The sequence below is a fragment of the Grampus griseus genome (assembly GCF_964374135.1).
Source record: "Grampus griseus genome assembly, chromosome: 5".
NCBI lineage: Eukaryota > Metazoa > Chordata > Mammalia > Artiodactyla > Delphinidae > Grampus > Grampus griseus.
The window spans coordinates 89,446,009-89,458,829 of NC_138998.1; the positions used below are offsets into that span (position 1 = coordinate 89,446,009).

A 12,821-nucleotide genomic window follows, 5' to 3' on the forward strand; every position below is an offset into this window, starting at 1 on the left:
TTTTCATTCCTTCAATAATCAACAGAAAAAGAAAGAGAAAATGAAAGCAAACTGGTAGATCTATGACCCAGGATTATATCTAAACAGGGGAAGTACAGACAAAAAGAAACCTACAGACTTTAAGTTTGTCTTAAATGAATTAAATTTCAGAACTTCAATGAACTAACATATCTGAAACTGTCTAAGTCAGTGCTTATCCCAGTGCATATTGGTCCTCAATAAATGCACTTTTTATTTTAGTAATCTCTCTACAATTCAAAATGAGGACCGGGCATAGTGTTGCCTGAAGACATTAAGGTGTCTCTCTTCTCTTTCTTTTTTTGATTTTTTTGTTTAAAGATATGCCCTTAAGTACATCTTTGAATACAATCTGTCTCAGGAACTCATGAAGCAACTCTGACCACATCTTACATATAGTCAAATTAAAAAAAAAATATTTTTTTGAAAAAAGAATCTGAGGGGAAGGAAGGAAGGAAGGGAGGGAGGAAGGAAGGAAGAAAGGAAGGAAGGAAGTTAGGAACGGCTTAGTAGAGGGGAAAATATGTCACCAAACAATCAGGTGGTCACAAAACAGCTCCATATTGGAAGGTAGCCACGTAGGAATACACAGAGGAACATGAGCTGGTTTGCTGAAATAAGGCTCTCTGTTGTTGTTTTAAGAGCCCATCCTTAATTAAATGTTAAGTTTATGAACTATTTTGGCTGCTAAAAGAGACACGTAAATCTACTGGCAAATAAAAATCAGGGGAGAGAAATGAATTTAGCAGAAAGTAAAGGTGTACTTTGGTTCTTTGGGCAGCTAAATACTTTTGCAGCTGCCATTCTAGAGATCAGGAGTCTTGCATAATTGCATTCTAATAAAGATAAAAATGTGTTAGTGCATAATTGCATTCTAATAAAGATAAAAATGTGTTAGTTCAAATTATAAAGTAAAATAGGAACATATTTCCATAATTTATTTAACTTATATACCAATATGACTTTGCTGTATAGACACTAAAACACAGACAAGAAATCATCATCTTTTATATTAATTTATATAATGTTATTTGGATATATCAAAAATATATTTATATAAATAGCTGCTTTCCCTTCACCGAGAGGGCTTCTACTAAATTAAATTCTACATAGCTTTCCCTCCTTGGAAATTATACACTTGACTGCTTTGGGGTTATTCAAAATGCAAAATGTCATGTGACAAGGACTATTGGGAAAACAAAGCAAAATGAGATTCCATGCTGAGGAAAAGCATAAACTGGCCTCTAAAAGCCCTAAAGTATCCCCTAGATTTAAACAGCTAAGCACCATGTTTCAATTAAAGGCAAATTAATTTGCTTTCATTGTGTTAAAAAGGAACATCACACCAATGTTATCCGCTATACACTAGCTTAACAAGGGCTCTGATCACGGATTTCCAACATCCGTCACAGGCCCTTATACATAATGAGATAAATGTGAGAAAGTTGTTTTCCTTCTTTCCTGTATTTTGCTTAAAGAATGCTGTTTTTAAAAGCTGACTTGTAGGGGCTTCCCTGGTGACACAGTGGTTAAGAATCTGCCTGCCAATGCAGGGGACACGGGTTCGATCCCTGGTCCGGAAAGATCCCACATGCTGCAGAGCAACTAAGCCCGTGCGCCACAACTACTGAGCCTGCGCTCTAGAGCCCTGTGAGCCACAACTACCGAGCCCACGAGCCGCAACTACTGAAGCCTGCGTGACTAGAGCCAGTGCTCTGCAACAAGAGAAGCCACCACAATGAGGAGCCCACGCACCGCAAAGAAGAGTAGACCCTGCTTGCCACAACTAGAAGAAAGCCCACGTGCAGCAACGAAGACCCAACACAGCCAAAAATAAATAATTAAATAAATAAATTTTAAAAAATAAAAAATAAAAGCTGACTTGTAAATATCCTGGTTGAAGTCTAGGTCCCACTTTAAATTTGTAGGTATAACAGGTAGATTAATAAACTGTCAGAAACGGTGCTACAGGCAGACATCTTTCACTGCTTTCTGTAGTTTATCTACAATTACTTTTGGTTTTTGAAGAGCCACTGTGTGCAAAAAAAAAAAAAAAAACCTACATAGACCAATCTAGATTTAGAACTGGGAGAAAAAGCAATGGAAGATAAATGCTAATCAAAGGAATTTATTTAGAAGCCAGTAATAATATCCTCTTATTTGGTCCTGATGATAAAATGTTTTATAAGAGACTCTTACTGACACAATTTGGGGAGTCTAGAGAGCTCACCAAGACTACTAGCAAGTGGGTTGAAGCTAAAATTATACAAAGTAACAGCTAAAACAAGGACAGATTTCTATTCTGATTCCTCTGGGATATGCAAAAGCATCATTTTGGAAGCTCACCTAGAATTATACTACAGACACTTACATAACAATCACCTGAAGACTTTGTTCCCCCAGAATGCTGCCATTGCATCAGACTGCATTTCTTAGATTTATATATGACATCACCACACACTTTGTTATACCATGAATCACACACTACACTGTTAAATCTCATTAGGCCTACTGGCTATTAAAAAAATGAAGTGTCATCACAATACTGCTTAACTTCCATTCCCAAGCTTTCCATTTTGCAAACTGTTCAGAGCTCTCATCTTTAAGAAAATTTGCTTGTAATAATGAAACAGGAACCCTATAGCTCAACACCAACTTCAATGCTTCCATCCTGCCCAATCTCCCTATTTCATCCCGGAAAACTCCTCTCTTGATTACGGTATTGTAATAGCCATGGAAGATAGAATCATTTGCAGGGTGAATATAAATGCTTTATTTCATGGTAATAAATGCTGTAGCATTCCTTACCACCCAAAGAGTATTAAGGTCTCATAACAAATGGGACCATCTGGGATGTTAAATTTGCCTGGCCCGTAACAGGAATGGGGGCCAGAGAGAGGGTAGGATGGAAATTCCCTCTAAGAAACAGCTGTCAGATCCATCACAGATTTGTGATAGAGTTGTTCATACTCTTGGTTTCGATGTTTAATAACCTCAGATGATCTACATAATTGTGTTTTTTTTGGTATCCAAGATAACTAAGGTGCTTACTGTGAATGAGTTTGTAAGCTATTTTGTTACATTATAAAATTCCCTGAGCTCCGGACAATCTCCACATTGCTGTCTGCTTTTCCATAATGTCAATGTCAGGAATCCACACATATTTGTAATGACTCAACCACTTGGTCCATACCTCCTTTCTTTAACTATATTATATATACACATTCTATGTATGTTATACTCCAAAGCTTTAAGCTATGCTGCATATTTGCCATTGCTTCCTATTGGTTAAATTTTGCTTTTCTCTCTCTTTCTATTATCTGTTAAAAATACTGCCTAAATGAATTGACCTGTTCTTAAAGAACAGGTGAAATTAGTGTCTAAACTCACCAGCCATCCCAAAGTTAAGCTGAGGCATTTCTTCAGTCTTTGCTTTCTTGGGGCTTGACAAGTCTCTTGAAGAGTCAGACGGGAAGGCCCACAGTTTCTTCCGTGGATTGACAGTGGATGTTGGGGATTTCACAGGCTTGTTTGTGGTGGGACACCATTTGTAGCCAGGATTTGCTTTCATAAATGCATCTTTATACTATAAATAAAGAACAGATAACATATTTTAATTAACACATAGATTGAAAAAGTACCTTCACCTTACTCCCCTATTTAGATAATGAATGAGAAAAGCACTTTCAGTAAGTTCTTTCCTTGTAGAAGAATGACAATCTCAGCACAGGGCTTTAGAGCTAGGACATGAATTTATCTGCTAGAAAGTTCATTTGTGGGATGAGGGTTCAGAGGCAACACATTTTGTATCTTTTAATCCTCTTCTTTTTTTTTTAGGATCTAAAAAGTTACCTGACCTTGGTAAAGAAAGGGAGTTTTCATAATGTGGTGTGTAAAGCAGCACCTATTTCAAAGTAGGTATCAAGTACCTTACAAAATGTGAGTCAGTCCCAGGGCCAGTAACTAGATTCTGCTCACTGCTTAATTTACTAAGTATGTTAAAAATTAAATCTGTGCTTTACTGTACAGGCAAATGCAGGGACACCTAACAGAGCAAAGTAATCAGTTGTGGGATAAAAGCACCAAGATCACGAATGGGAGAAGGGGAACAAAGTAGGGCAAACTGATGCAGAACGTTTTAGTTCTTTGAAGATGCAGGGCCATGTAGAAGAAAGAGTACTGGATGCAGAGTCTGATGACCTGGGTTCAAAACCCACCTCTGCTATTAGCCAGCTGTGGACATTAAGCAAATTATACAACCTTTCTCAGCCTCAATTCTTCCATCTAAAAAGTGTAGCTGCACCTGGTAACATCCCAGGGTTTTGTAATGAGCACATGTGATCTCAAAAGTGAACATGCTGAGAGCTGTGATGTGTGATGTTGCAGATTAATCCACCACAAACTGTATGTCTTTATTTGGAGGTTTCAAACTTCACTGTTAATATCTTCCTTTCTCCTTCACTTTTCTGTGGTTTTCTCCCTTTTCCCCAACTTGGCCATTTCTTTCCCTTTCCTGGCGATAATTAAACAAAAATATATTTCTTGCTATTCATGTTATATTACCAATGGTTATGTTATCTGATAAAATGTATTTTTCATGTATTCTTCAATGATTTTGTTATATTACTGCTAGATACCTTATTTAATTAATACAATTCTTTCAATCCCCTACACTTGCTTTTTAAAATGGTCACTCTGTGTGTAAAATTAATTTAGTGTAAGCTCAAAAGTTTATGAGTTTATCTAACTCATTAAAGAAAAAAAGGTTTATTTAATGAGTTTATCTAACTCATTAAAGAAAAAAAAGGTTCCTTTACCCTTAGTGTAAGAAAAGTATATGTAATCCAACTAACAAACTTTTTCCACCACTTCACTTTAAATCATATAAATGAAAATTGTACTGTAAATAATATAATGCAATGTTAGTAGTCAATGGTTTAGAATCACCCTTAATTCAAATTTTCTGAATAATCAATTTTTTTAACTAAAAGCTGTATATCTGCATATTGATACATAGGTACAGGAGGAAGGAAGGTAAGCGTAAAAAACAGTAAGATACAGTTCTACTTTTCCTACAAAAATAATTAAAATGGGATACAAGGCCAGATGCAAACTAGAATTTACCATCACATAACAGAATAAATTTGGAGGTATCAATGTAGTGTAAGAGGTACTCTATCCCAGCACATTCACATGCATGGGGGGATTTACATGTTAAGCTGAGGCAGACAAATAGCCTCGCCTGCTGTCTGGTGATGGAAAGTGACAAATGATAGGGTGAGATGAAAGCAGCAGGCACATGCATCATTATTTTGTCCCAGCAAAATGCACACGAGCTGGTCTGTCAGATGAAAAGTCATTTGGACAAAGGTCACCACTCTATAACGTAACAAAAGACTATCAAACAATTTAACATATTTGTCATAAAAAATTTTAAAAGTTTTGGGTACTTTCGGTGGTTTCTGAAGAAAAAAGTCCCAGGCTTCCCTGGTGGTGCACTGGTTGAGAGTCTGCCTGCCGATGCAGGGGACACGGGTTCGTGCCCCGGTCCAGGAAGATCCCACATGGTACGGAGCGGCTGGGCTCGTGAGCCATGGCCGCTGAGTCTGCACGTCCGGAGCCTGTGCTCCACAACAGGAGAGGCCACAACAGTGAGAGGCCCGCGTACCGCAAAAAAAAAAAAAAAAAAGAAGTCCCAATTCACAGATGGGACTACACAGATGGATGTCACTAGCCTTCAGATTTCTTCTGTTTCTTAGGTGTCCCCTTCCTCCCCTCCAATGTTGTCGATCTGCTAGGTAAGTTCTTTCCCAGTAAATATTACATCCTTTTCTAAGAATCACTTAGCAATTTGCTTTGATGAAAATCAACATGTGTAATGAAAATGATAATACTGTCATTCTTATGAATGAATTATTACCAGCATCAACTATTTTTAAAAGCACTGATGGTATTAATAAAGGTTAGCTTAAACTAACTTATGATGTGGAGCTGTGCTGAAGATAACATAAAGCAGAGACAATCACTGACCATAAACATCTCTTTCTCTTGCACTTATTCTACCCACCCATCCACATCCATCTCAATACTTTGTGAGGATCGACTAGGTGACAGACACTGGTTAGACACTGGGGACTAAAAGAGCATAAATTAGAGTCTCTGTCTTCAAACTGTTTACAATCCACAATCAGTAATCAAAATGTTACTTCTTCTTATACATGGTCCACGGACTTTCCCCTGACTCAGGCATGAAAAATGGTTTGGCAGAGGGTTCGTAAAAGGGGAAGCTACCTATGTGTTGAAGAACAAAAGGCAAGAGAAACGCCTGGAGTATGTGAGGTTTTATGGAAAATGGTGACTGAGAATTCACTATGAGAGTCAATGCTCTATAAATGTATTACAATTTTAACCTTGCGGATTCTTAAACTCGATGTAAAACAACATTCATTAGCTCAGTCAAGTATATATTTGAGCAAAAGGGTTAAGAATGTAGGAGACAGAGAAAAGAATAACACACAGCCCTTGTCCTTAGATGGAGATGCCATAAATTCATGAAAAGACATACAGGTCAACACAAGCAGTGTATGAACACCAAGTGAGGGCGGAGGCAGGAAGAACCCTCAGCGTGTGAGGATGTCTGTCCTTGGAACTGGGCTCATCATCAATCACTTGCTCTGATTCAGCTATAAGAGACAACAGAAAGGCTTAATCATTTGTTGTGATGAGGTTATTAGGAAAGGGATTACAGAGAAAGCTGAGTAAGGGAGAAATGAAAAAAGACTATATATAGTCTGAAGCAAATAGCTGAGTGAAAGTATTAGCAAGCTGGTCAACCATGTGGGCAAAAATCCATCAGCACAGGACTGAAAGGACCAAAGAGACAGGCCCACCCATCCAGATCCCCAAGGCAGGGCTTTCATGCTGGGGGTGGGAGGGGAAGCTCAGTTATCCTCCAAGAACATCAATCACAGGCTACTGGTCCTATCTCCTAGGTAACTAACCTCCTGCTAAAACACTGATTTTTTTAAAATCGCCCATTAATATAAAAATTCCTATTTTATTTTTGCAAATTTCCAACTGATTAGATAACCTAAGTGAATTTACCTTATAGGCACAGATCCTGACTTACACAAGATGCTCAGTAAATGCTGGCTCCCTTCTGTCCACCCTCAACTACTACCACATTTCATTAGCAATGATAATATATCACTGTTATTCAATAATGGTATTAAATACATACCCTTTGCCACAGTATTCTGTCTACTTCATATATGACAATGGCATTACTATATACCAAAAGACAACACTCTATTATGTTAATCTTTAAAAAATTGGGTCTCAACATTACATACTTTTGCAGATCATTTATAAGAATGGGAAATCTGATCTTAAAAAGCACCTTAAGGAGAGATGTACTTATTAACTGTCTTCCAATTGTTTGTTTCTAATTGGAGGGGAGGGGATGTATCAAAAAGTCCAGGAGTATTTCTAGCTATTATTACATTCTAGATCTTCTCAACAGAGTGAAAGAGAATGATAACCCTGGTGAGGTCCAGTAATAAGGGACCCTGGGAATATCTATACAAATAAAGAGAGCTGATTCTGGTGCAAATATGTGAAATATCACCATGATAAAAAAAAATCTACCAGAATTATGAAGGAGAGATTACAAAGGAATTATCTGATTTTTAAAGAGCTATAACACACTTTTAGAACTCTGCAGGGGGCTAAGTGAATCCCTAGCATAACAAATTTTGAGACAGCTAATGAATTTTGAGACAGCTGTACCTTTTCACATTGGCAGGCAGAAATCACATTATACAGGGTGGAAGAGGAGAGGAAGATATTTGAGAAGTGGCATTAATTTGTACTTCCTTAGTTTTAGGAACTTTCCCTCACAAAACTTTAAAACTTCTCATTTAGATCTGAATTATTCTTACTAGATAGTTTAATAGGAAGAAAATTAATCAGACTTTTATATGACAGAACATTGAGTTAAGTTTACAGTCCAACAGAACAAAAATATTTCAAATTATACATTAACCTATAAAACTTTCATGTTAAAGCCACTCCAGTAAAAACTATACACTTCAAAAAGTGACTTGAATAAGTGACCAGGGAATTGTTTGGTTCTCTTGTAGGAAAGTCATAAAGGAAAAACTGAGTTGGCTACATATACAGTTGCCTAAATTGCCTATAAGGATTACTGTGGCAACGGCAGTTCATTTCAACATACGAAGTTTTTTAAAGGACAATTTTACTCCCTAATTTGGGTAAGGAGAAAGTCAGTTTAATCAGTTAGCACTATTTAAAAAGTACCAAAAATTTCAGAATTTCTTTTAAAATGTAATTTTGGTACATTTTAAAAGGTAGATAGGGATCTGGGTAAGAAAACTATCTACATTTCTGAAAATGTATGAATAGATAATTCATGTTAACTAATTTGAATTGTAAAATGTTTTCTTTAAAAAATATGTTCGCTTAGCTTTAGTAATTTCCTTAAACACTTTAAACCTTTTCTTTAAAAAATAGTTTATGACATGAATTTGCAATATTTCAAACGATACAAAAGTTAATTTTTACCTACATCCCTTTGAATGACCACAAGTTCCAAAGTAATCAAGATTTACTGTAGGATATTGGCGTATTAGGTCCCTGAATCAATCCAAATATTAACATCTGAAACCAATACCAAAAATTAGTTTTAAGAGACTCAGTTTAAATTCTCAGTGTCACTCACTATGAGGTCTATTTTTTTTATCACTAGCTATGGGGTCTTTATAAAGTCCCTATAATTTTATTTGATTTGAATATTTAAATGGTAGTGTTTACTAACAATGGATTGATGTTTCTGAAATCAAGTAGTTAGCCCACTTAATGGAACACCTATTTTGTTAGGGATTATTAATCACATTGGACAGTATCTGCCAAGTTGGGCAAATGATGCATTTTAGTTTTGTTGATTCTTGTGTTTCAAAGACTAATTTTGTATTTCAGTAGCACTTCAGCGTGTTAACAGGCCCTAATAAAAACAGTAAAAGATTACTAGGTAAAGAAGTAACAAATACAAACAAACATAAGTTTGCTTATCAGGAACAACTAACGTTTGTATAGCATTTTAAACTTCAGACCATGCCTGTGCACACAATGCCTTATTTGCATCTTACCTCGACCCTGTGAGGGCAGGCATCTTTATTGCCATTTATAGATGTGGAAACTCAGAAAGGTCTGAGAATGGAGAAGGCCAAGTATGAGAACCCAAGCTCTACTACTATTAATTTGCTGCCCTGGATAAGTCACTTAAGTCCTCTGGGCCACAGTGTCCTCATCCTTAGCTTTCGGAAAATAACATCTAACTCATGGGATTATTCTTAGGATTAAATGAGTCAAATGTTTATAATGGAATCCTGGGCAGAATAAAGCAATACTCAAAACTTGATATTATTATTTCAAAAATAAACACTTGAATATTTTTTATAGTAAGAAAGTCCTGACATCTGGAACACAGGAATGGGAAAGGTCTCAGAAACAAAAAGTACTGGGAAACATGAAGCCCAAATCTTTGGTTTCACTACCCACCTCCCCGCAAAGTGCCGGGGCCCCTAATTAAGTGATACTCAGAAAACCCCACACAGAGTAAAGTCATTTCATTAGAGGCAGTCCAAAGCGGCTGACAGAAGAAAGAAATGTCAATTGACAGCTGAGGGTGGACCGAAAAGAAAGACTCATGGAAAAGCAAAGAGGAAATTCAAAAGAACAAAAGGGCTAAGAATCATTTAATATACAGATAAAAATATGACTGTAACTCAATTGTTCACAAAAGTCTCACCAAGTTACAGATTATAAAATTATTCTTGTAGAGAAACAATGGGTTGAAATTTTGAAAAAATTTAACAGGCATTCTGAAATTTTTAAGTAAGGAAGTATTTAAACAAAATATTACATAAAATTTCCGGGATAAATATATAAAATAAGAGTGTTTAAAGAAACAGCAAAGTTTCATCTACCTAGAAATCACTTTTGTGTAACACTTGTTTCTCCAGAATGTGGAGATAAATGAGCTGCTGCTCTAGCTTAGTAGTATGAAAGATGCCACAACATTCTTGTAAAAATACAAATTCTGTTAAGCATGATGTGATAATTAACAAAAACTGTTCAGAGTAATACATGAGAAAATGACGGTAAATCTTCTTTGGAGAAGAATACATTTCCGATGAAATCAAAGCAAGGGAATGAATATGTTAATTTTATCTCGAAGAAACATGGAGGAAGAACTGATCACTAAAGACCCCATGGAGATTTGTGGTGATAATCTCTCCTAGACTACTGACGACAACAGATACCAACATTTACGAAAGGCTATTACGGTTTCCCTTCAAGCTGTATTTTATTGAATTTAATTCCACAGCTTTTTATTGACATACAGCTGAACTTCCAACTTTTCAGGCCAGTCTCCCAAGATTTTTTGCCTTTATATCATCGTTTCCTGTTACTCTGATACAAATACCCCAGGCTTGGGGTAAAACTTTCTTGTTCTTGAAATTGTTCTCACTTTTCCATATCTGCTCTTATCCTTGCCTTTCTTCTAAATCCTGTACCAAAGCCTATGCCAAATTCTATCAACTTCATAAAGCCTTTTCTGAAATATCCCCAACCTGACCCCAACCTCTGCACAGGCAGACTCCTCCTGTAAGACCCACGACATGTTATTGTTACCATTTTTGACTGACTTACTCAAATCTCTAGTCTCTCAGCTGTCTAAAGTGAGCAGTATATACTACAAGGATGCTAGAGTCAAATAGGCAAGAGTATCCCAGGCTCCACCAATGTAGAGGTGGTCAAGATACGAACTCCAAAGAGCCTTAGATCCCTGCTCTGAAGAATGGGATAACTGACTTTACATGTTTGTGCTTAGGTAAAACATCCAGTCTGGAATGAACCAATCAATAAATGCATGCATTCTGCCTTATGCCTCAGATCCTACAAAAACCAAAGGAGGGGGTATTATAAAGGTCACTCAAAATTGCCTTAACTTTCCAGGTCCTCCCCTCTCCTTTGCACTGACTCTGCTCTACCTGAAGGACAACATATGTGATCCTCTACATTGACTGTCCATTAATTAACTATGACTATTAGTTTAAGTGACATGTGGAAGTTTCCAGCAATATCTTAGTCAAAAATGCAGGCTTATATTCATATATTTGTAAGGGAAAATGATAAAAGGAAAAATAATATTGTTTCTGGGTCTCCTAACAGGCAGTTGAAGAAGCTAGAGCCTGTGAATGTCCACAACACTGCACCATCGTGCACACTGCCGAATTTAAGAAAAGAACCCAGGTTATATCCTTAGGACAGTATTTTTTAAATTACTTATAACTAATTATTGCTCTAATGAGATTCATCAGAGAATATGAAACCCTCATTCAACCATTTTTTCAACAATGCCAATCAGTACTGGGAAATAATTCAAGAAACCGAAAACAAATCCCAAAACAGGTATGTCCTCTTACCAGATGCACAAATAGAAAATAATCAAAAAGCAAGGGAAGGGTCAGAGAAAGTTTTAACAGCTTAAAAAAAACCCATCTCTTCAAAGTTGTATTAATTATTACTTTAAGAATATATTTTAAAAACAAGAAGAGAATGGAAAAAATTAAGTACTTCTCATTCAATTGGTAATGACAGAATAGATATTGGTGAACATCACATAACTATTTACACTCACATGCAAACTAAGCTGCAAGACTATGTCTTGTTCCTAATAGAGAACACATTTTAAATTGGGGGTTTAAAATTAAAAGGTTACACATATAAAAATTGTTTTAAAAATGACTGCCTGGAGAGAGGGGACCTTGAGGAACTGAGACCATATTTATCACAAACAATCGTTAAGACCCGGTACATTGAAGCCACCCAATAAGTTTTTGTTGATTAAACTGACATTTCAATTAAGGCTGCAATATTAACACAAAAAGCACCAGCACAATTACCTGCACTTTAACGTAATTTCAAAACCATTTGATCAATAAGTTGAAACAAGTATCACTTATGCCTAGAAACCAATTGTATAAAGGATTTTCAAAGCAACTGAACCTTCCACACTTGGTACTAGAAGTGAGACAATATTTCATAAGAGCAACAAGGCAAGTTGTGAGATGGAAGATCCAGTTATGGTCTCTACTTGAAGTAGTCTGCAGTGGGGGGGCACCTTATCAGATTTAGATTTCATTACTCACCACAATGGCAAATACTGTGAAGCTAATTAAGTAATTAGTAAAGGAATTCCTGTATGAAAATAATGCTTCCTCCTCTTAAAAATGGCCGCCTATTTGGTTTGTAAAGTAGCAGTATTTAAGAAAAAGCAAACAGTATAGTGAGACAGGTTGCATGTTATCCAGAAACAGTAATCCAAAAACAAACTCAAGAGTTTAATTATAGGAAGTTTGTGCAGTTCCCTATGAGGGTTCAGATAATTGTTTGTTTTATCATATAAGCATGACTATGAAAGGATCTAAAGCTATCTAATAGGAAAATTTTACTGTTAATTACTGTTATGCTCGTGAAAATGTCCTGCAACATTTAAAATCATGTAGGTTACTGGAATTGATTTTAAATTTTCTAGATGCTCTACATAGTCAAAATCCTGTCTTTAACAATACAGTTAATTCCTGAAGCCTTATGTAATCGTTAATTACATAGCAACTATGCTAATCATTTACTCTGGATTCAAATTTCCCTGAACATTGCATAAGAAATTTTTATGTTCCATCTTAGCTTGTTAAAAAACTCAATAAAACCACAGC

The 12,821-nt window shown here is 36.2% G+C and overlaps 1 protein-coding gene across 5 annotated transcripts in view; it reads right to left on the bottom strand.

Moving 5' to 3' along the window:
- BBX (BBX high mobility group box domain containing) overlaps nucleotides 1–12,821 on the bottom strand; it is a 280,826-nt gene that overhangs the window by 81,269 nt on the left and 186,736 nt on the right. For all 5 annotated transcript variants that reach the window (XM_082654201.1, XM_082654204.1, XM_082654203.1 and 2 more), the window contains one exon: nucleotides 3,409–3,604. In XM_082654201.1, the coding sequence (XP_082510327.1) occupies nucleotides 3,409–3,604 (196 nt within the window). The remainder of the gene's footprint in view (nucleotides 1–3,408; nucleotides 3,605–12,821) is intronic.